Source organism: Diorhabda carinulata, chromosome 3 (genome assembly GCF_026250575.1).
Source record: "Diorhabda carinulata isolate Delta chromosome 3, icDioCari1.1, whole genome shotgun sequence".
In the NCBI taxonomy this organism is placed as follows: Eukaryota; Metazoa; Arthropoda; class Insecta; order Coleoptera; family Chrysomelidae; genus Diorhabda; species Diorhabda carinulata.
This window is the reverse complement of record NC_079462.1, coordinates 20669094-20694379: the sequence shown is the minus strand read 5'-3', so window position 1 is coordinate 20694379 and position 25286 is coordinate 20669094. Positions and strand designations below refer to the sequence as shown.

Genomic DNA, 25286 nt, shown 5'->3' with positions numbered 1-25286 from the left:
TACAGCGAATCTGCAACGTCTCTAGACCATTAAAAAAAATGTTTCTTCTAGCTCTGCAAACCAGACCTCCATAGCTTTTTTTACCTCCTCGTTGGAAGAACATTTACGACCTTTAAAACTTTTTTCAGTTGAGGAAAGAGATGATAGTCGGACGGAGCCAAATCTGGTGAATAAGGAGGGTGTTCTACTAATTCAAACCCTAAAGCACAAATTTTTTGCATGGCAACATGAGATTTGTGTACAGGAGCGTTGTCCTACAAAAACAAAATACCTTTGGATAGCTTTCCGAGTCTTGTTTCTTTAATTTTTTCCTGTAGAGTGGTTAGTAATGTCGAATAGTAATCTCCAGTTATTTTTCTACCCTTATCCAAAAAATCAATAATGATTACTCCTTGGCAATCCCAAAAAACGGAAGCAAGAACTTTTCCAGCAGATTTTTGGACCCGAAACTTCTTAGGTCTTGCAGAACCAGAGTGTCGCCATTCCATCGCATCGACTGTTGCTTTGTTTCTGGATCGTAGAAATGTATCCAAGTCTCATTCATAGTAACAATTCGGTTTACTTTACACTGAGACTTCTACAGTAAGTTATTGTTCGTTGCTATGGTAACGCAATATATTGTTTATGCATGGAACTGGTCTAGGCTAACTAGATATCAATACATCCTCGTATTCTTTGGAAAAGGTGCCCAATTTTTCGTTTACAAACGATGTGGTGCATCGCCACTTGAAGGACGCCCACGGGTATTATAATTTGGCAGGACCAGGCAAATAATTCTTCAGCAATTTTTAAACGAAATTGGACTATGTCGGTTTTGGTTCCATATTTAACTTTAGTATATAGGACATGTGAATTAAAAATAGCCATGTCCATTATATAAAACGTAATTTTTTTGATACCTTTCACGTATTTTCTCATAACAGGAAAGCAGGCTAGCAATTGGTTCTGTTTATCAACGCTTCCTATACCTATATTATATTCGACTACACATGATAGTTTGATAGTTTTACCAAAACTAAATCAATATTTGAATGTTTTGTACGAAGCATATATACATCCTTTCTATCTTTCCATCTTGGTGCTAATAAACAATGGCATGATAACATCCTCTCCTTTTTTTTAGTTTGAGGGAAGCAAGCTCTTTTGGCATGTGTACTATGTTATTTCGTACAGTTCTAACTACATTTGTATCTTTTTCCAATAATATTAAATATAATTGTGGAGACGAATACCAATTGTCCATGTACAGTGTGTAGCTTTTTTTCAAAATTGGTTGTCCAACTCTAGGACCACACTTTCAGACGCCGCTATATCAGTTCCAGGTATTTTATCTGTGCCAACATAAATTTTGAAACAAATACAATAACTTGATGAAGACTCGCAAAGTTTATAGATTTTTATTCCAAATCGCGCTCGTTTCGATGGATTGAACTGAATATAACTCAAACGTCCTTTGAACTTTATAGGAGATTCATGAACTAAATTTCTGATCTTTCTAGTTCTATAATTTTTATTTTCATTTCAACTTTTCTTTGTCTGCAAAGTGAAGAAATCTTGAGATATCAAAAAACCTATCCCATGGTATAGTGGCTGCTAAAATTGTAGTATTTATAATAGTTCTTTTTGACGAACTCAATTTATTTTTTTTTACTTGAGTCTTAAGAATACATAATGTAATATATCATTTCATCCGCAGTTACTGGAAACCATTTTAGGTTTCGTTTATTTGCTCCTCCTTTGGAATTGTATGACTGGCATATCTATTAATTTCTTCTACCATTATTTTCCAAAAAAATTCAGTAAGAACTTGGTCTAGAACTTTTAATGGTGTAGGATTATCACCAACCAAATAAAACAATGATTCCAGCTATTTCTTGGAATTGTTTTATATCAGCAAGATTTTCTTTCCAAATCCATTGTTCTTGCAAATGTTCGATAGAAGTTTCACTATCGCTCAATAAAAGTCGCGTACGTTTTCCACGTACTGGTATTACTTCACTATCGTCAGTGTCATTGACACAATTCATTGTTGTTTTCATCATTTTCATTCTCTAATTCACTGTAATCACTGTTATCATATAGCTTTAATTCTACTTCATTGGAACTATCATTTTCATTGACTCAAGATGATTTTTTTAATTCAGACATCTTAAATAGCGTATCAAAAAAACCAACGACAGGCAATTGATTGAGGTCAACGCCAACTGGTTGGGGTACCGTAAAAATCAAATTCAGATGACGAGTCAGAGTATTCCACTATAACTTCGCCGAAGTAAACAGATGACGAATCTCTCTAGTCAAATGTACTCAAAGGGTTAATTATAAAGTTAAATATTTACCTGTCTATTTCTCTGAATATTCCATTCTCAAAATGTACTGATAAGACTGGCATCACAGAATCTGGAGCCTCTTGGAGATTATTTAGTGAACTCTTCTTCTGCTTCATTTTGGCTACACTTTCAGGTGTAAGCGTTTGTAGAAGACGAACGTGGTAGACTTTGTGGTTTTTATTATATATTTCCTATAAATTAACGTTTGTTGTATTTCTAGTAGTTCTCAATATTTATAGAAGAATAATAGTTATTCACGTTATAAGACCGTGAAGTGATTTAGTACGGTACGAGATGTTTATGGACGAGGCGACGAAGGAGCCGAGTCAAGAATATCTAATCGAGTACCGTAATAATAACTTCACGGACGTATATCGTAATTTATTTTTTTTTCATACTGTTTTCGGTTTTTAATTAACATTGTAACATTGTAAGCAAAGGCAGACGTATTGAATTTTTGAAAATACAAAAAATATAAAAAAAAAGAATGGGTTATAATTCAAATAACATTGCTGAGAAAAGTGCGGAAGCATTGTGGCAAATTATCCCAATGAAGTCTTTGAAAAGTTACGAAAAAGAATATGCGATGTTTTGCTACTGGTGTAAGAAATACGAGGGAGAATTTAAGAGTATTGTAAAGTACTCTTACCCTAAAGTGCCATTTTCCGGACTCAAATTAGTACTGTAAAGTCGACTTTACAGAACGGTATGAGAAAAATGTTTTTTATACATGTGTAGAAACACTAGTTGTCACATGAAAATTGATATTTTCAAAAAATTTTATTATTTGCATAACATAGGTCCATTACAGGGTCCATGAGGGAGAGTTATAGCATTTCCTTTTAAATTCGATCCATTATCTATTTCTTTTTATGAAATAGTTTAAATATAGAATGAGCTATTAAAATCATCACTGACCTACAACCCAAGTTATCTGTCTCATGTATTTAAATAGTTTGAAGTAAATAAGATTAACAAAAGTAGTTGGAGAAATAATTTTGATCGTTCTTGATTCTAAAAATAAACGTTCTTATATGTTTTCCCAAAAATTCGTAAGGGTATGATTTGAAAGCAATCCGTTTGCCTTGAAACGACTTATTAATAGTATAGCTTTAGAATTTGATGTCAATTCTCCATTTATTTATAATTCGTAACGTCACATGTGGAAAATAGCCAAAAAAATAATAAAATGATTTCTATCCACTAAAAATAGTATATTGATATATATCTAAAGTTCATTCATTCAAAATTTTGAGTAAAGAATAATGGGCATTCTAATTATAGAGGAATGTTAGTCAAGAGCATTGAAGTTTGTTCCAGTCTTATGGCATGGCCCCCACAAAGGTGGGGCTGAAGCAACTTTGGTCACAGGGCTCGGGTTAGCACTCTTTTAATTCAATTTTTAAATTTATTGCAGAATATTTTACCGTGGATCTTAGATTGAAATTCAAATATATAATTAGGACAATGTCAAAAGTTTCTTAAATTAATGTAAATTTTAGATTAGTTAGTATTTAATTAGGTACCCATGTGTTAGTTACTGTTTGCAATGTTTGCATACAACGCCTGCTCGGGCCCCACACACTCCCTCTACCTTCCCCTTCCACCATTTGATTTTTGAAACATACCATAGCAGTAATACGCGAACATAAAGGGAGGGGGGCCCGAGCCTGATCCTGATTACAGGACCCCAATCAAAGTTGGGGCCATGTATTATGGAACAAAAGCACAGAGTTTGTGAATAAAAGTTATTTAGTTGAAGAAACTTTTTTAGTATATATTTTTAAGGGTTTTCCAATCGTAAATTTGAAATCGTGTGAATGACAAATTTCTTCGCAAAACTGATTGCCGAGTCACGCGATTATGGTAGACCCAGTCGCGTGATTGATAAAATAACACAGTTATTGTCATTATGATAATTCTCAATGAATAATAAAAATTTGAATTTTATTAAAGAGTTATTGTAAGTGATGGCGTCATATTATTTGAACGGCTCGCCAATTTTCTGATTAGCTATCAAATTATTGAACAACTTCAATTGAGCAATGAATTTATTGAACTTTGGAAGCCGAAGTAGTGTCTACAAATTGTGAAATATGTGATCACGTTATGAAACGTAATCAGGCTTTTGCATTTTTTTTCATGATAAATATTTTTGATTTGTTCGCAATTCAAAGCTGCGTTCATATTGCAAAAGTGATGAATACTATTTTTAGGAAATAATAGGAAACGCTATATTTTTGATTACTCAAACGGTCGTATACTTTTCGGAATGTCTATCCACTATGTTTGGAATTTTTCAAACAAAATGTTTTTCGAGCGCGATAAAAAAATCAGAAAAATGGTTATCTGATACAGTGTTGGTAAATTTGATCAATCTTAGGATCATAATTTTTTTGGACTAAATTTATAATAATACGATATGGGGGCTTGAGTGAAGCGGGAAAAGACCTACAATAAAAAAATCAAAAATATCTATTTATTCAACTTTTATTTACATTTAAATCGGCAGTTGTTTGTTGATGTTGTTTAACAGACCGAGAAACGGATTCATTTTCTGGTTAAGTTAGATTTACTGTATATTAGGTTAGCTAATCTTAATTGGCCGATAACTCGGGAAAAAAATATTTTTCTATGAAATCCGATAAGTTTTTATAATCAAGATGAACTGTCGTTTCGTACAATTCATAAATCGTATTTAAAAAACCGAACTGTAGGTCAATCAATCCAATTATTGATAAAACTGGGAGTACTGATTTCCAGCAATCGCGACTTCGTTAAAGGGATTCCGTGACCTCAAAAACTATAAACGTGTTTTTATTAGACATTTTTCAATATAAAAAGTTTGGACTAGCAAAAGCCCTTACATTGCCGTTTCATACGATTTTTTCCAATAAGTACCTATTTGCCATGAAAGGTTAGATATTTTGTTTTATTTTAATCCCAAGAACAAATTTGACAAATTTAATTAAAAATTTCAAATATACTTCGGAAAATGTATTCAATAGATAATTATAAAATCTATGTCGCATTTATACTCACTGTAATGAGAATTTTTTCCGCTTCTTCTATCTTACACTTGGTACAAGTAGCCTTTAAATACAAATGCGGCACCCAATGGAAAAACAACCTCAAAACACCAACTGTTAATATGCAAAATAGATATGTTAAAGCCATCTTTATTTTGCATTTTTTATAGCAGACGAATTGCATTTCATCGTCTTGGCCCTTGTTGAGGTACATTTTGAATTCATCTGTCTTAGGACCTGCAAATAATAACAGTTATCAATTTTAATTCTAAAAATAGAATAAATTCAGTGTAAACATTTTTATCATGAATTTCCAACATGGGTGGTTGGAGAAAATTTTAAATACAATAATTTTGGAGGAAAATATTTAAAATTGTAGACGCCTAGGACTCATAAAATGACCAACTAGGTTACTTGAACCTAAGCCTTCGATTTTTTTTGATAAAGACCAATGAATGGGACGAGTAGGTTTCACGAAATTGCCATCTGGGTTACTTGTTCTAAAATCTTATGATTATTCTTGAAAAAGTTTGAGTGAGCCGATTAGGTCTCGTGAAATGATTAGCTTAGTCACTTGCCAGAGACCTTCAGTTTTCGCTGGGAATATGGATTGGACAATTAGTTGTCATAAAATATCCTACTTGGTTACTTTCCCTAAGACCGTTGGATTACTTCTGTAAAGGTTTACGAATGGAGCGACTAGGCCTCATGAATGGGCTAGCTTGGTTACTTGATCCAAGACCTTCCTAATATTACGTTAAAAAAATGGATAATGTTTAAAAATAATTCGTCACGCACATGTTTTAAACGTGTGTATAAACAGAATTTCTTTCTGTGAATAAGAAAATAGAGTTCATTTCGAGAAATTTTCAAAAATAGCAACACCAATTGAAATCGTTGAAACTTTATTGTTTACTTAGCGAATCAATCAATACTGTCATTAAAAAAAAAACAATAATTAGTATCATTGAATAGGTTTTACCATATTTATAGAAAAAAAATGTCGCTAACCCCAGAGGCCCAATTATTGGTTACGATGACACTGTGATGTCAACTATAACGATCACCTATAAACACTAATCGGCAGGTTCAGTTACCAATTAGTGTATGAATAATCTGAACAAAAATACGAGTGGAGCCAGGAAATTTTGAGCGATAGAAGCAACAGTTATTTCTCTCGATACATGGGAAATACAAATGAGAATATTTATTACAGTACAACATCGTAAATCGGGAATCGCTGAGAAATGATTGGTTCCGGATTTTAGATTTTAATGCACATTAACGAACATTTTAATGCATTTATGGTGGGGCCATCTATCGCGTTAACGAGAAATCATATCGTATTACATCATAATGTAAACAGCATAAAATATAATAAAATCGATTTTAATACTGGAAAAAAACACATTTATAGAATAATAATAATAAAAAGATTAAATACTTTATAAACATATTCTTCATGCTATCGTTATATATGGTGTCACCATCTAGTGTCAAATACAGAAGCTAAAAATTACGATAGGAATGAATCAGTCCGGATTTTAGATATTCCGCGTTTAAGAAGTCCGGATTCACGATTTTCAACTGTATAATACAATACAATGAGTTGTATATATACAAAGAAATTTATATTTCTTTGACTTTACCAAATACTCAAACTCTTAAACTTAAACAAACAAAACAAACTCGCAAACTATTCTTTCTTAAAATATTTACATACTCTACAGTGTGGAACAGTCAAATTAAATCAAATGAATTCATAACTCCACTCGTATATTTCTATAACATTTCGAGACACGTTTCTAATTATCAAATCACATCCTGCTATATGAGACAGCCACCTCTTGATTGAATCCCCTTCAGCTGACAGCTCCAACACACTTAATCTTCAAATTGTAAATATGGATTTGTGATACTTAATTTGAAAGATCTTTCCATTCTTCTAATATTTCTTCTATTCTTTCAAATTAAGAAAAAAAATATAATATCCAGCAAAGGGAAGTTTTTACATTAGTATAAAAAATAGTAATTTAATATACATATTTTAAAAGACAGTGTGCTACGCTAGTCCAATGAAAAAATAGGCTTCACGCCTCATCGAGCCAATCATGATTAGCAATGACGAACAAATCAATAATACAGGGTTATTCTAAATGATGGACCCCTATTACAAGTGTTGAATGTGGCCTCCAGCTGCGGCACGGTAGCCAAACTTATCCCACACACGAACAAGTGCAGCTGCTGTTACTGAGTGCACGGCAGCAGTGATACGGTTCCGCAGATCGTCCAGAGTTGTTGGTAGAGGCGGGATGAAAACAGCTTGCTTAGCATAACCTTTAAATGGGATGAAATAAGGAGATCTCGGTGGCCAGAAGTGTAGAGCCAGGTCTTCATTTCCCCTGTGACCAATGCAACGCTGAGGAAGGGATTCATTTAAAATTTCATTTAAAATTCATTTACATCGAGGTGCCAACGGGGTGGAGCTCCATCTTGTTGAAAAAAGAAGTCCTTCAAATTTTCCATAATTTCCACACAAAAAATGGTCCATAAACCTTTGTTCGTGATAAGGCACAGAACACGTTTATCTTCGGCGAGTCTCTTGTGTCTGTTGACATTTCCACTGAGGTGAACAGTTGCTTCATCGCTAAAAATGATACGCTGTACAAATGTGTCATCCTTCATCATTTCTAGCACATTACTCCAAAATTCGAGACGCTTCTCTTTGTCATTAAGGATGATAGCCTGCACGATTTCTAAACGGTATGGCTTGTACAGCTAACGCCGTCTCAGAACTTTCCATACAGTTGGTTGGGGTATTCCAAGTTCTCCACTAGCTCTATTGGTAGACTTACTTGGACTGCGAACAAAACTGTCTTCTATCCGTCTGACATCATCTTCTGACACACGCGGTCGGCCTGTGCTTTTTCCTTTCCACACATTTCCAGTCCCTTTAAATTAAACCAACGAGTAATGCTTTTTCTAGTTGGTGGTTTGATACCAAATTCACTGCTGCACTACAACTTGCGAACTCAATAACACAGAACACATTGTGCTCCACAGTTGCCATCTCACTCACAACTGACAGTGACAGAGAATGGCGGCCTATTGCCGCGAGAGCTTTAGCGGTCGCTTCTGGAACAATCACCGCCTGCTTACACTTGTAATACATTAAAATAAAATTGGAAATTTCCCCTTTTCATTAGTATAATAATTATGACATAAAAGGAAGTCAACCTAACAGAGCTGCTGAATGCATTCATAAATGTACAGCTGCACTTTTATTATAATTACCTTAGATATTTAATGACCATTATGTACAGATATGGGAAGTTTAAACAAAAATTTTACCAAGGTTCCACTACTTTGGTTATTTCCCTGTGTCAAGATGAGGGGAACTATTGGATGGGACACTTGTACTAACTATAGTTGTTTCTCATCAAAGCAGTCTAACATTTCGTTTAATTTCTTCAAACTCGTTAGACGAAAACTCAAGATCCTGTCTCACTGCTTCTGGATATTTTGTTCTTGTTTTTGAAAAAGCTGCTACCTCTAGCTTTAGAAAAACTGATATCATTTTGAAGAAGTTGATGTTGCTCCAGCTGACACAGCCGAATGCGAATTAAATGGAAACCGGACAATATTGATAAGTGTAGATAATGAAATGAATAATGAATTAAAAAACCAGAAACCCCTCAATTGCTGATTTAAACGCTTTCAATGTCATAAAAAATTATACCTAGTTCTAAATGCAACATGATCAGCGTCAAAAAATGCTGGTAAGAGGGTAAAATCTGTAATTTTTACTGAGTCATCTTACAGAAATGAATATTTGAAAAACAACACAAAGAAAAACAAAGAAAAAGGGAGCTGGTAGAGAAGAGTAACTAAATGAGGTCTTTAATATGGGTTAGTAATAATTTTCGAAAACCAACAATCGAAATAAACTAGAAACAACGATCGTCTATCATATCCATTTACTTCAACATCGCACTCACTCTGTCTTTTAGTTCGGCGCGACCTGTCGCCATTGTCGGCCATACTTGTGTTGTCGCTGTCGAAACATTTTCTGAGGTAAGTGTGTTATGTTATTAATGAAAATCAGATCTAAATATTGTAACAATGTGTTTTATTACAATAAATAAGTTTAATATAATTATAATAATAAGACTTTTATAGTACACGATCAAGTTGATTTTGATAAAGAATTCCGAATATGGGCTACGACTAGGATCTTAAATATGGGCTAGATCTGAGACCAAAAATACGCCTCCTTTGAGACCTCATGCTCAAATAGAAGAATCTACTTCAGAAACGACATGAACCAACATATGGCAACATACCTTCGATTTTAGGAATTGATCTCAGCAGTCTACCTATACCATACCCTCCTATAACATACCCTCGTGCCAAAAAAAAAATTAGAGAGACATCTCATAGAGGTAGAAAAGCTGCTATGGCCTCGGTTATAACTTAGTCGCCATTTAAAAATCACCTTAGAAACAAATAGGGATAAAATTGAAGTTGAAGAAATTAGAAAACCATGACCAGGGACACTGAAGAAGGTAAAGGTGAGGAAGATCTCCAGTTTAATTCAGATAGTGAACCAGATACCCCCATAGGAAGAGAAGCTCCTGATACTACCGATGCAGCACATTTGTTTTGTCAGTTCTTTTTGAAAACGCAGCAGGAGACTGTGGGTTAGATGCTTAATATGGAATCTTTGGACACATGATGACTGTTTTGGGTCAGAGTTTGACACATGGATATGTGATATTTGTAAGTAAATTAAGTAATTTTTCTCAGCTATGAAAGAAATTTGATTTCTTATAAGATAAACATTTCTAATAGTTATGTTTTTACAAGATATAATTTTTCTATTTGTAGCACATATTTGAGTACCTGTTCCAACTTTCACGTCTATTTTACAATTTTGTTTATTGCTGAATATAATAATATATTATAATATTAAGAACATAAGATTGTGACTTAGTTCTTTAAAAATATACGTGTAATTATTTGAACGTTAATAAATGGTAAATTTTTGAAGTTTTTTTTTATATTTGAGACAAAAACAAAATGATCAATATTTGGTTACTTTTCTCTAATGAGCAATGTATTTATTATCAAATAATATTATTTCAAAATTATAAAAACTGATGCCTGGATGGATGAACACTGTACTGGATTAAGAGAAGAAGATTTAGAAATATTTATCTGCAACAAATAAATATCCAGATTAAATGATTGTACAGTTTGCCTCAGCACCAGCACATTATACCCCTATTATTGAAAAAAAATATTTATTCATTCCATTCCACATTCCAAAGATAGCAGAAATACGTACTTATTACGTACAAATTTTTAGAATAATACATTTTTTCTTGTTTACATAAGTTTTGCTGAGGATGCACTTCTTTTTAGTGAGAAGATATGGAAGAAAAATGATTATTGAAGCACATTATTTTCTGATATTAATATGATGGATGATCTATTGATTGATATAGTTATGCAAGTTAAGGGGCACCCTTTAATTACGTGAGCTATTTATCGATCACTTTAGACTCCCCTCTTGGGCGAGATTTGCCTGGACCCCTTACGTGAGATTTTCTAATAATATTTTAAACTAATTTTTTTTATTATTCGGCAAAATAATAAGGCGTTCAGATATACTATAGTTAATTTATATGAAATAAATGAAATTCAAAGTAAAAATAGATAAAAACAAAACTTTTCTGCTAGTGCTGGAAGGCAGTAAGTAAGAAAATGTCTACGATTTTTTCGTCTATCCATTCCAAACACAACGCACAGCATCTCTTTAGCACGACGTTTGACTGCACGCATTGGTTGAATCCTGATCAAAGTTTCTCGTCGAACCGCATGAAGAACTGATCTCTATTACTCTCAAACTAAATGATTTTAATAGCCTTGAGATTTATTATAGCCGGCAAAATGAATTTTTAAAATAATTTTTATTTAATATCTGTAATATTTGACGTGAGATTTTCGATTATCCACCTTGGTTTAAATGATATTTGGTGAGATTCCGCCCCCCATTCTGAGCTCACGTAATTTATGGATGCCCCCTTGTATATGGCAGATTATAGCTATATTAGGTCGAAACGTCAACGTCATCATTAATTAAAAAGACATCAATAAGTAGATTTATTAGCAAAAGTATATAATCTCAAATAAAAAATAAATCAAGCATAGGTATTAAAAAATATCAAATAATAATAACTTATCCTCGTTGTTATATATATAAATGTTAATACTCACATACAACAATATCGCTTCTATAAATGAAAGTCCGTGGTGGGTATATTTAGTATCGAATTCCTTTCATATTCTTTAACTTTTACTAACCTAACCTAACTGAATAGGAAATTAAACGGTACTTTATAAACCATAAAACCACACACACCTTCATTATCAAGTACTTACAGTACAGTGCAAATTGATAAACACGAACTTATTTTATTGGATTAGAGCACCGGGATGTATTCATCGCATTTCGACTTATCTGACGTCTAATTACATTGAAAGGAATGAAGAAAACAGGTTTCTAACCAACTTGGTTTAATGTTAAAATTTAGCAGGTGCGACAAACTGATACTCATGTGAATATTTAAGAATCAAAAATTTACGGCACTAGATTCTGATTTAGTTCTCTATTATCAATTCGTATTACAATGAATATGTTTTTAATTTTAGGAGTGAATGAAAACAAAAGTTGATGGTTGATCGATCAAATGAAACGGCTCCCAATAATATAGGTTGTCTTAAAATTTTTGCTCGTCCTTTCTGAATTATTAATCAATCGGGAAAATAAAATGAATTGTAGAAATTGAGAAATTTGCATTTTGATCTTGGGTTAATCTGCAATTGTTGTTTATACCACAAGCGATTTAACATTTACTTTGTTAAAGAGGAACCCAATAAAAGTTTTGAAGTTTTATTTTTCAAAATATACAATTCATATACCAAATGAAAGGGATGGTTTATGACTAAAGTTTTCTGCATAAAATTATTCGATAATGTTTATAAATCCACATGTTATAGTTTTCTGATAAGTGAATTTACCTTTATGGGGATAATAAATAATTTGCACATATTTCGAGATATTCAAATCTCTATTTAGTATGTAAAAGCTATCACCAAAGACATATGGGATGGGTTGTTATAAACTAAATTGAGCTACCTGTTTCGAGGTCTTCAATTGTCCTATGCTCTTAATTTGATTCACGTACTTTTCTGAGCATTCCCTGTCCATCCATTCGCACTATATGGCCTGCCTATCGCCGTCTTTGTACTTTGACAAATTCCGAGATCTAATTTCTTGTATTTTTGATATCTCATGATTATATATGGAGCTCCATGCTCCATTTCCACATTTTATGCCATTTATTTTCCTCAATACCTACCACGTTTCACAACCGTATGTTATCATAAGTCTTATGCACAGAGAACGAAACCTCTATCCGCTTTTTCTCGAAGTTTGTGACACAATGGAACTCCAGAGCACTACACTTGCTAAGGTATGAAATAGAAGACGAAGATCTCTGGTATCTAGAGCCATCCCCATATGTATTTATAGATTTGGGGTCTCATATACACTGCAACCAAAAGGTTCTATCGTGTCCCCCTTTCTTGCTGCGATACTGAAGAACCCAGTGTTTACAGCTGATCCATTAATCCTACTCCTTTTAAATATTTGATAATGTGGGATGGCTTTAATTGCTAGAGATCTTCGTCTTCTATTTCAAGCGCACCCAGGTGTAGTGCTCTGGAGTTCCTTAGTGTTTCGAGAGAATGTGGATAGAGGTTTTATCCTCTGCATCAACATCTGCACGCCGTATTATCTGCTAGGTCTAGCGTTTTCAGGTATTTGTTGAGATACTTAGACTATGTCTTTCGGAAATACAAATATATGAGTACGGAAAGTACATGAAAGTGAAATTGGAATTTTTATATCCAGAAGAAGTAATTTATCGACCTTCATTTTTGGTGGTAAATATTATGGTTCTGAAACTGTTTCTAGCTCTGAAGAATCTCTTCAACTGCTTGACTTGACAATACTAAATCAGATGCTTCTAATCCACCTGTCAGTGTCATCGCTATTGTAATTCAAGGAACTGTTATCATGATATATAATCGTACTGAATATTCCTGATACTGTAGAGACTTTTGATTTTCCTTTTTCAATACCAGCAGATCTACTCTGCTTATAGTTTCCCAGAAGAGTATTTGCTTGTCTCAGCCCCTGTAGGTTGTCCTAATAATCAGTTTTCCTTCTATCCACCTTCTTTTCCAGTGCTGTTTCCATTGTTTTGTAGCTGATACAACAGAAGGGTTCGGATCCCATAAAGGGCTTGTCTGTCTCCGGTGTGTCCTGGAATCCATTGTGGGGTAATTTTATTTTTTTGCCTAGCTAGTTTGATTTTTCTAGTCAATCTCAAACGAGTTTGGATTGCATGATATTGGAGCTTAAAACAGAATCAGCGCAGACTAGAACAGAATAAATGAAGTAAAAGGACCAGGGAACAAAGTCAGTCGAATATCAGGCGCACTCCGAGACATTATCTGGAATAATACCAGTATGAACAAAAGGGCAAAATTAAAATATACAAAACATGCGTTAGACCCATATTGGCATATGCTATAGAAACACGAGCGGACAACAAAAGAACTAAAAACATCATTCGCAAAACAGAAATGAAAATATTCAGAAACATATGCGGATACACACTAAGAGACAGAAAGAGAAACAAAGACATAAGACACGAATGTGAGGTAGAAGACATAGTCAGATGGGGACGTAAACGTAAAAGAGCTTGGAACGAACAGGATGGCCAGAGAAAAATTAGCAAAGATCGCACGATATGGTAAGCCAGGGACACCACGACCTTTAGGAAGACCTCCAAGAAGATAAATGGATAGCAACATCTCAAGGATGACAAGTTGAAAACTAGAGGTCTAAGACCTACAATACGTTGAAGAAAGAAGAAGCTTAGAGCTCTAATGGCTACTTGATTATCGGACAGGATGATGATCTCCTGTTTGCGTCTAGATTGAACAGAACAAATTTTTGAATTGCATAGATGTCTGCTTGAAAAATGCTTGGTGTGCTGCCCAGGTTTTCAGAGTGTTCTTGGCTTTTACACTCCAATTCCAGTTCCGTCTACTGTTTTTAATCCTTCAGTATTTCATTTAATGGCATTTCTGTTCATTTCTGGTGTGGTGTTTTAACCCCACTTGCTATTACAGTTTATTGTTGAGGTGAAGTTTTTCTCAACGACTTGATGTGACCTTCAGTGGAAAAAAATATCGGCTAATGAAATTATTAGTAAACTAAAAGGGGAAATACGGTGCATGTTCAAACATGAACGGCAACTTGACAACTTGGGGTCCTTTATATTGTAAAGAACTGGACGTTCCCGAACAAACTTGATGAGAAGCTCGTCGTTCATATTACAAAAATGAAGTACAAACGGAAAATATTGAAAAGTGAATCGAACAAAATCTTTTTCACGTTACGACACGTCACGTCAAGGAAATGTATATATCGACCTTGAATCTGACGTTTTGTGGTGCACTAAACTCAAAGATTGAGTCTCCTCCAGGAATACTTTCCATTTAATATGGCATGACATTATTAATTAGTCAATTCCTAGATAGAATCGAATTTTTGTTAATAACCGATAAAATACATCCAGTTTCTTTTCAATTGTCTCTTATTTTTACCACTCATTATTCATTTTTGTTTCAAAAGATGTGACATATAAGAAATGTCTCTGCCATAATCAATATAATTTGTGAAATTCCAAATATTTACGAAAATTTCCAAGAAGATTTAAATAATTGTTATCGCATATTAAATTCACCGTTTATGCAACGCTGCAAGATTTTTTTTTTAAATTTTATCGAATTCTAACTTCCACTTTGGTGTGATATTACCATTGATAAATAATTTCATTCAGAACTACAAATATAAATTGCAATATCATTGATAATATTGACCTGTAACCTTTTTATCTTTAATGTCAGTTAAAAAATCTAAAGGATCTTTCAATTCCTACATAAAAAACAAATTAGACTAGTTACCTGTTAATTCGTGAATAATGCACTTATAAGCATCATGCAGAGCCATAATGCGATTTAGATTGTAGGTACGTTATACAAAAAATGAATCGAAAAGACCAAAATATTTGTTCAATCAAGCTTATCATTATTTGTGTTGCAAAATATTTATTTTAATATGTAGTTATTATCGAATGTTAGCAATTTATTTAGATTTCAATTTCGTGTCTAAGCGTTTAGTTTATATAATTTACAGTTACCGGAATAAATTTTTTAAAACTGTGCGCTTGAAAAGGTGCATCTGTATTGCTGCAATAAACTTACAAATACTTATAACAACTATTAAGATTAGAACAAGGCATATCGAGGAAATGGAATAATTGAAATGAGGTCAGTTTTTACTATTTACTATCAATGATGTTCTCATTTTTATAGAGGAATATAATTATTTTTTTTATGTGATAAAATATTGAATAAATACATTATTGGACATAAAATTGGGATTAACAATTAAATTAAAGCTGAGCAAGTTGTTTACTATCATAACACCAACACTCACATTTTCATGTGACACATTTTGATAACCAAATTATCAGAGGATGTCTATTTGTAGTTTCTGAAGATGATAACTTGTTGATCAAAACGCGGGTCAGAGTTTATGCTGGTGTAGTGATAGTTAATAATGTTTTCAGTATGAATATTACCCACTATTTTAAAATATATGCAAATATAAATTTTAATAATTTAGTTTTGTTATAATGATATAGAAAACGTAAACGGTCCTGCAAAGTTTTCATTTTATTTATTATAACACTGTTTTTAGTTACATTCCTCCTGTTCTTATAATTTATGTCAAATTATATGTTTATCTTGATTAATCATCTGAGGTCTCTTTTGATAGAAAATTAGCCTAAAAAATTGTTGTTTGGATTTATTTCGGTCCTCATAAAAATATTATATTGACTTTTGTGTATTTATATTAATCAATAGATCACCTACAACATGAATATCAAAATAAAATTAAAAATATGTTTCAACCACAAAAAATGAAATTGAAAACATGAATAAAAAATGCAATTCTTATCACATAAAATTTCAATTCACAATTGAAATCGAACAATCTAATAAAATTAATTTTCATGATGTCACATTACAAAATATTAACATTACCATAACAACAGAATGTTATACAAATCAAACTTTCTCCTCAAGATATTTAAACAATTCATGTCATCTTATGTCACACAAAAAATAAGTTTGGCTGATAGAGCCATCCAAATGTATTTAGATGCAAAGCAAAAGCTACATTGAAAGGCAATAATTTTCCTGAAAAAATTATATTTATCATATTTAATAAAAGGTTAAACATTTATTATAATGAATTGAAGAACAAAACAGAAACTGAACATCAAAACATTTTTCCTTAACAAATGTACAAGAACTTCCTCAGCAACAACAATTATTTCAATAAATATAAAATTAAGTCATGAAGATATTTCTAAAAATAAAAGTAATATTAAATAACAAGTACCTTGTAGGACAGACATCTCAGTATTTAGAAAAAAGATTAGAAGATCATCAATACAAATAAACTGCATGATATGAAATGTTAAAGAAACATACCTTAAATTGTAAAACATGAAAAATTCTTGAAACAGAATCAAATACAATAAAAATAGAATTTTTAGAAATGGTTCATATTTCAAATTAATAGTTCCATTTTATAAATTTTAATACAATATGATTAATTTAATTGATAGGTGCTTCATATTTTTGAGATGTAAGAACTGAAAAAAAAATTAATTTTTTTATTAAAACAGATTTTTATTTTGATATTCATTTTATAGGTGATCTATTGATTAATATATTAAGTATGCAAATTGTCAATGTCAACTTATATTTTGATAAAGACTTTAACAGGTCAAGTTAGTTTCATCCGCGTCGAAAGTCATTGAAAATATTCGCAATTTAATTCCAGTCTTTGACCAAGATTAAGGTTTCAAGTATCTGTGAACAACTCAAAGAAAACAAGTTCTGACTACGTTCATCATTAAAGACGTCAAACTTTATGCTGGTAATGTCATATTTGACATATTTACATCAGTGTTGCCATATTTTAAAACTCAAGTAGCAATTATCTTATGAACTCATACACAGTACAGTGGAGATATGGAGTTTTATCAAGGCGACCCGAGGTTTCATTTCCTGGAAAGGCATCGTAGAGAAAGGCGATTATTTGCAGACCAGCATTTCCATTGGTCAGTAGAACAATGGGGAACTTTTTCAGAGAGTCGCGAATCACGGTCTTTCTAAAAGAGATCAGTTATGGTTTGGGTGGAATTAATTTCCACGTTTGAACTGAACTGATTTTCATTGATAATGAGGCTCTGCCTGCTCCAGATCATACTCGTCCACATACCGCCACAATTGTTATTAAAACTTGAGTGGGAATCACAGTTCTAAACCCATTTGTGGAATAATTTAGGTAGGCGTGTTAGACATCGTCATTGTCATTGTATTTTGCTTTTCAATGTTTTCATTTTTTTGTAATTCATTGATACTTTTCTCTTCTCTTTTTTCGTAGAATGCTTCCTTTTTTATTGTGTCCCCCAAATCCGTCCATTATATGTATCTTTACTTTCTCCATAGCTTTTTCCTTCAATTATTTCCGGTCTTATACACTTTAGTATTGTTATAGGATAATATTTTCGTGTAGGCATAAAGCCGTTTCTGTTTAATAATACATTTCGAATGTTTAAATTTTTTTAATAGCGCTGGTATTGCTTGGAAAAAGATATCTTTGATTAAACTATATATAATACATAAACTCGACGGTTGAAGAGTTAGAATTAGAATTATAATCACAATAGAAACTTGCAGTTGAATCGCAGACTTAGTTCAGTTAAGTGTTTTGGAAGATAAAATAAATGATAGGTAAGTAGATATATTGTGCATTGGAGGTAAAAAAATATTTATTACATTGATGCTAGGTATGGGGCAATTATAAATAAGTATGTAAAAATGACTAAAAGACTGCTCCTTCGTTATCAACAGCAAAATATTGGGTGTTCAAACGAGGCAGTACGACCTATGAAGACCAGCATCGCAGTGGTTAACCAAATGTAGTGACGACTCCAGAAATGTTGAAGAAAATCCACAAAGCGGAACTGGATGATCGTCGACGGAAAGGGCGCGAGCTGACAGACATAATAGGCATATCAAAAAGTGCGGTACATCGCATATTACTTGAAAATTTGTACATCAGAAAGCTATGCACAATATGGGCGTCGCGTTTGCACAAAATGGATCAAAAACAGCATCGTGAAGATGTTTCCATCGAGTGTTTGGCAATGTTTCACAGAAATAAAATCGCATTTTTAGCTTAAAAGTGATGGAACTAAATACAGAATTAAAGAAATCGTTGGAATCGTCGGAAACAAAGAGTGAACTATTGGACTGAAATAAACCACAATATAAAAAAATCCGAGGTCATCCATTGCTAAAATGAATGAAAATAATTCAACTATAAGAACGATATTACCTAACTGGTGACTGATTTTCAGCCAGGCACGGTCATCTAAGACGCCATATTTTTGCTACAGACATCACGGACGATACGGAATACCGCTTGTGCACGAAGGAGGAAGAAACTGCAAACCAAATTGTTTGTGAGTCCCCACAAGCTAGATTCAAACACATAAGTAAGCCTTACAATTTGCCTAGTGACGTGAAATGGTGTAAGCCAAGTTATTACTACTCCTTCAAAGTACTTAAGCCTTTTAGTGAAATGGGCAGGACATATGTAGAGAGATGCTCTGTTGTTTCCGTGGCTTGTTCGCAGTTCTTCAATTTTTTTATTTCAGTAAGACTCCATTTGATTCTTTAGCCATTCGTTCAGTTAGTTATTGATGTGGCATCTCGTGAGGCTACAATAGGGTCCAAGGTATGGAGTCGTTGCCCCTTTTTTGGCAAGGCTGCCTGTTTCCTTATTTCCTTGTATACCTTGGTGGCCTGGAAGCCACGTTAGGGGGAATCATTTAGTACTTTTCGGGGTTTTGTCTAACATTGTACATTTTCTTTAAGTGTCCTTAAGCACAAGCCCAGTATGTTTTCTTCTTTTAATTTCTACAAATCTTTATCGGTACATATGTATTTAGTTTTGATTGCCCTTTTAGAGGAATTCAATTTCGGTTTTCATTATTTTTCTTTTAATAATTGAAACGTCTACCCTATAGTGTTAAACTCTGCACCACAATATATGCGCCCACATATCAGATATTTTTATTAGCGTTTACAAAAATCGTATTAAATTTGTATAATGTAAGACATCTGGTAATTAAATAATGAGTTAGAAAGCAAACTGGACGGGTATGGAAAACGGATGCGGCATTGGGGTATAAATCATTCATCATATTTTTGTTTCTTGTAGTTAACTGGTGGGCTGAAGCTAGCATATAGAAATAATTTTTATATTCACAATACAGCTGCCTTGGATAGCGAGAATCTTCTTGTGGTATGAGAACAGAAAAAAGTCGCGGTGGGCCAGATTTAGAGAAAAAGGAGAATGCGGAGGCAATTCATGTAAACATGTCATCGTTTTCATTTTTTTGTAACATGATGCATTGTCTTGATGACTTTATAGTTCTTCAAATTGGGCCGTTTCCGCTATTTTGTCCTTAAAACGCTCTAATAATGATACATAATAGTCGCTGTTTACGTTTTTTCCTTTAAAACAGATATTCGTTTAATATTATAGTATTTGTATCTCAAAAGATTGATGCCATAACCTCGCCATCTACTTTTGAATGTTTTCTTGCTTGGGGTTGATTCATCAAGTGCAGTCCACTCGGCTGATTGTCCATTAGACTCCAGTGTGAAATTATAGAGCCAGGTTACATCCATTGTCATATATCGACGCAAAAATTTGAGTTTACTGCAATTGGACATCACCAAACACTATTAAGAATAATAAATTTATTGTTTTTGGTCTATTGTGAACTTGCGCGGCACCTACTTTAAAAAGGGCTTTCACATACCCAAATATTATTTTACATTATGTCGAACTCGTTCCTTAGATAACTTCAGGGTTTCAACTATTTCAATCAGTTTCACTTTCTGGTTATTCGAAATTTTTTGTGGACTTTTTTGATGTTTTTTTCAGTGACAGCCACTTTGGGGAGTCCAGTGTGTGTATTGTCCTCGGTGCTCATTTCGTCTCGTTTAAACATAGCAAACCACTTTTCAACGGTTAAATTTCCCGGGGCAAAGTCCGAATAATGTTCATCAAGCTAAACCTTAGCTTCAATAGGTTTTTTCTGCCAAAAAGCAATATTTTATTAACAGAAGAAATTCCTTCTTATCCATTTTTCCAAACTAACAAAATGCTGTAACTCACAAACTAGTAGTACGATAGCTGTCAAATTTATACACGTATCATTTGAAAATGAAAATCGTATGAATTTAATACTATAAGCGCCATCTATGTGTCGGATCATAAATGTCTATGTTTTGTGTGGAAGTTCTGTAGGCACAGTGAGTATTCAGAACAACACACTATTTTCAGTGTTTGTGAATGGATAACAATAGGTTAAACCCATATATTGACCCCAACCCGAGTGATACTACCTGCACTTGATAAAAAAAATTACAATGAAATCAATGCCAAACTATGAAAGTGGCTTAAATATTCGTTGGGTCACTCTGTGGTCCCTTTCGATACCTAATGAGGTTTTATTACTCTATACCTTTCTGAAATAAACTAAAATATTTGTACCAGATTTGCCCAGAACACGAAACGTATTGTACTCGTCTGGAGTAGCATAATGTTTACGAGATTAACTTTAAGAGGAGTCCGATTCGACTTAGCTCTTACAAGTATTATTTTAATCTATAGAAAAAACGATGAAAAAAGTGCAAAAAAATTTCAACGTTATATTAAAAATGATCGATTTTACTTTTAAAATTTGAACAGACCTATAAAAAAAATTGTAGCTGAATGAACACATGGTTTATGTATTAAAATAAAACTTTGACTAACCTCTTAATAAACCCTCGTTTTGCTCCAACCTTCTATCTATTTCGGAAATATTTTCCCGCCTTAATAATTTCGCAAATAAACTTCGCGAATCCATCGTAGACACTCAGAAGTTCCGCGGTTGTTCACACTTTTTAAATAAAAAACACGCAAAAACACCGATTATCTTAACCAGTCAAAATATTGTTTAAACAAATAAATTAAATAAGTAAGCTAAGTACATAAATAGAAACTATAAACTTTAGGAACTGTCAGCTTCGACTGTCTTCAAATTATACTGTTAATCGCAACCTTTTCTCCACTGTCTTTTTTTACAAGTCAATTACTTCTGTTTTCACACACTATTTGTCATCTACAGTGCCTTCGGGTGACGCTGAATTTATAGGCGGCTGCTAGGCGTTCCTTTTCATTTTACCTAAAATTAATGTGAAACATCAAGATATTAAGGGGTCATTTTACGGATAACCAATAACTACTAATGAAAAATAGAACGGTAATACAATAGAACGTTTTTTATTGTACAATAGGTGGCCAAATTATTAGAGACAGTACTCAGATGTATTTTCAACGTATATTAAGCTGCGAGTACCATTTTGGAATGCACGTTCCATATATATATATATATATATATATATATATATATATATATATATATATATATATATAATAGAAATAATATTTAATTGAAAATCGCAAGAATTTTATATTTTTAACTACATAGGAAAACGATTCTCATTGATTTTCGGTTGTGACGTCATAGGTTTAATAAAAACATTGAGCAGTTATCTGCTTGATAATCACGAGGTTATCGTTGCCAGCAACATAGCGTGTACTACTATAATACAGTTTTTATTTATTAGTTACGTATAAATAAAACATTTTTCTATATATAAGAATAAAGTAAATAAACCTTTTATAGGTTAAAAATTAAAAGCATCATAAACTTAATTACTATAATATATAAAGATAAGTTAAATTTTAGTGTTACTTACTTATTGAAATGATTCTGGCAACAAAAATAATTACATCTCACAGGATCGTCAAAACGACCAACACTTTCAAACCATTTTTGTTGTCTATTCGAATTTCTTGGCATCATAAAAAAACTTTATCCGGTGTTTTAGTCGTGGTATTTTTACATCCTAGCACAAAACACGGTTATATACCATTTTTCAGATCAATCAAAGTTTAATAATAGCGCTTATTTTAGAATAACCGAGAGAATAACGGTCGTATTTACTTTGTATCATATGTTCAGTATTTATTTTATACCTATGACGTCACGCAATATGGCGGGCTTACTAAAATATTTAAACTACCTACAAAATTTTTGAATTTTAAATAATTTTTTTTTATAAATATTGATCAAAGAATTGAAAAAAAAAATAGTAAAAGTTGTATATAAACTATCCAAAACTATTTTTTTCTCAAATCATGCAACATATTTGTTAATTCGTAGTCCCCGGCCGTAAATTAACTTAGAAAAGCCAAGTGCGAGAGTTCGGTAACGGAGATAGCTGGCGATACGAGCCTGGAGGAATATTTTTCACGGGAATACTCCCAGGTCAGTTAACTTGGTAACTCTATTTTTAGGTTATTGCAGTATTAAGTTACGGTGGCCATCTACGATATCTCGGTAGTGAGACGAGCTAGGGACATGAGCTAAGAGACGTGTTGTATTGTTTTATCGCTTCAAGGCGGCTTTATCGAAAAATTGCAAAACTCAACATCTTCAAGTCAAACTCAGCATCGCGACTACTTGCAGTATTCAGTTACGGAGCTGGCGACATGAACAAGGCGGTAAATTTTGTTGTTTTATGATGGTATAATTAAAAAGCCTCCTGTCTGTCAAACCCACCGCTTACTCTTGTGGTATTAATCTACGGTAGCCACTGTGCGAGATCTCAACGGCGGAAATAGTTTACTAGGCAGACTTGACGGCATATTTTGCTTGTTAATTTGTTGCTTGAAGATGGTTATTTACCGTAATTTAATTCTGCAAGTAAGTCGCAAGAGTGAGTTCGACATGTGAGTTTTGGAATTTTAGATAAAGCCACCTTAAACCAATAAAATATCGCAGAGTCCGTGTCGCTAGCTTCTGTCGCTTTCGACATGTGTAGCCAAATGGTATTTCTCCGGAGCGGCTGGAGAAACAAAATCAATTATCCAAAATGGCTCCTTCAGCTTAATATACCTGTATTTTCAAGTTTATCCGAAGAAATAATTGGTTACAGACCTTATAACAATTTTTTATTTATAAGAGAATTATTAGTGTCATATAAACAAATTTTGCGTAATGAAAGCAGTTTATTTGCAAATAAAAGTTAAATGTAGATTAACTAATCGACTATTATTGGTAATATCATAGCTTCTAGGCATCGAAGCATCTATGCATATTCTTGCTGTTGAGTTACATATGCAATTTTCTAATAGTTTTTAACAAATGCCAACTAAAGAACTTTTCTGAAACTATTACCAGTTTCACGTAGATCACCTATCAGCTAAATATAAATTTTCTCTTTTTTAACAACATTTTGTTTGTTTCTAGCAATTTCTTCCGCAGTTTTGTATAATCTTTATAAATAATAACTTAAAAATTACTAATAGGTGTTCTTTCTAGTTTATGTATTAATAGCTAAGAAAAAATTATAATTTGGATAAAGATTTAATACTGAATAAGTTTATAAAAAATACAATTTCCTTTGATTCCCTTTTAAACGATAGTTTTTAAAAATTAGTGTGTATACTTTTTATCGCTATCAATAACGATTATTAACTGGTTTGAAATTATTACTTCTTACTATAACAAAGTTTCACCTTTAGTGATTGAATTTTTCAAAATCCTTTCTTAGTACTCACCTACGTCATTCAAGGAACATTTGTGGGAAATTCATGCACTTTCATAAAGTTTCTGGAATTCAGGGAAGTTACTGAACTGGATTCAGAAAGTACTAATAAGACATTGTAGATTCAATACCCTAATAATACTGTTGAATTTGAGTCTCTACAAATATGTTAACAATGTTGTCAGCTAGCTTAAGAGATCTGTCTTTCTCTTTCCCACTTCAATTCAAATTATACGAGATTTACAAAGGAAACATTTTCCCTTATGTTGTAATGTCTTTGTATATAAGTAATTCTGACAATACTTCACTCTGTATTAGAGTGTACAAGTAACAAAACCCATATTCATTGGAACATCGATGGTTGTAGATGTAAACTAATATATTTTTTTGAAATGAACAGCAAATAGAAAATGATATTCAGTAAATATTGAAACTACCTAGCTCAATTCGATTCTCTATGTATAATAATATATATTTGCCACTCAGAAATTATACCATAACTAGTTATTCAAAAAGTGCAAATTTTTGGCACACGACATTAGCAAACTTGGTTTATGGTCTTCCATCATTTACATTCATGTTTATGTAGGATCTCTAGGTAAAGGTCAATTTGATGAAGTAGGTATAGTTTTCTGATTATTACTCCTAATACCAAATAATAAATAGATTTTTTGCTCAAGCCAAATTTGAAACTGACAGAGCATTTGTAATTCCTATCATAGAATTGTTGACTTCTAATTATTGATATTTTGCTTTATAAAAATATAACTAACACAGATTTTTTGCACAAACTAATCTTCTAAAGATAAAACATTACTAATTAGGCTTCAATAGTGCAGAATAATTAAGAAAGAATAATTGTGTTATGTGTTTCGGAATAGCTCTCCAATCTCCCGGGAAATGATTCTGTAAGTAAATATAAGGAAAAAAAATTGGTTAACAAAACTACCAAAAACGATTCGTAAGC

At 32.7% G+C, this 25286-nt stretch overlaps 2 protein-coding genes across 4 annotated transcripts in view; one reads left to right on the top strand and one right to left on the bottom strand.

The window, feature by feature from the left end:
• LOC130891630 (polyamine-transporting ATPase 13A3-like) overlaps nt 1-25286 on the bottom strand; it is a 57997-nt gene that overhangs the window by 18721 nt on the left and 13990 nt on the right. Inside the window, exons 2-4 of one of the 2 annotated variants that reach the window (XM_057796472.1) lie at nt 21477-21888; nt 5373-5596; nt 2340-2521 (exon numbers count right to left, since the gene is read on the bottom strand). In XM_057796472.1, coding sequence (XP_057652455.1) covers nt 2340-2521; nt 5373-5596; nt 21477-21570 — 500 coding nt within the window. In that variant the 5' untranslated portion in view covers nt 21571-21888. The remainder of the gene's footprint in view (nt 1-2339; nt 2522-5372; nt 5597-21476; nt 21889-25286) is intronic. The other variant, XM_057796473.1, reaches the window with a different exon arrangement.
• The window catches only part of LOC130891631 (uncharacterized), an 89076-nt gene continuing 79276 nt past the window's right edge, over nt 15487-25286 (top strand). For both annotated transcript variants that reach the window (XR_009058932.1, XM_057796474.1), the window contains exon 1: nt 15487-15829. Coding sequence is in view for 1 of the 2 variants with exons in the window: in XM_057796474.1 (XP_057652457.1) it covers nt 15825-15829 (5 nt within the window). In the remaining variant the exon portion in view is untranslated. The remainder of the gene's footprint in view (nt 15830-25286) is intronic.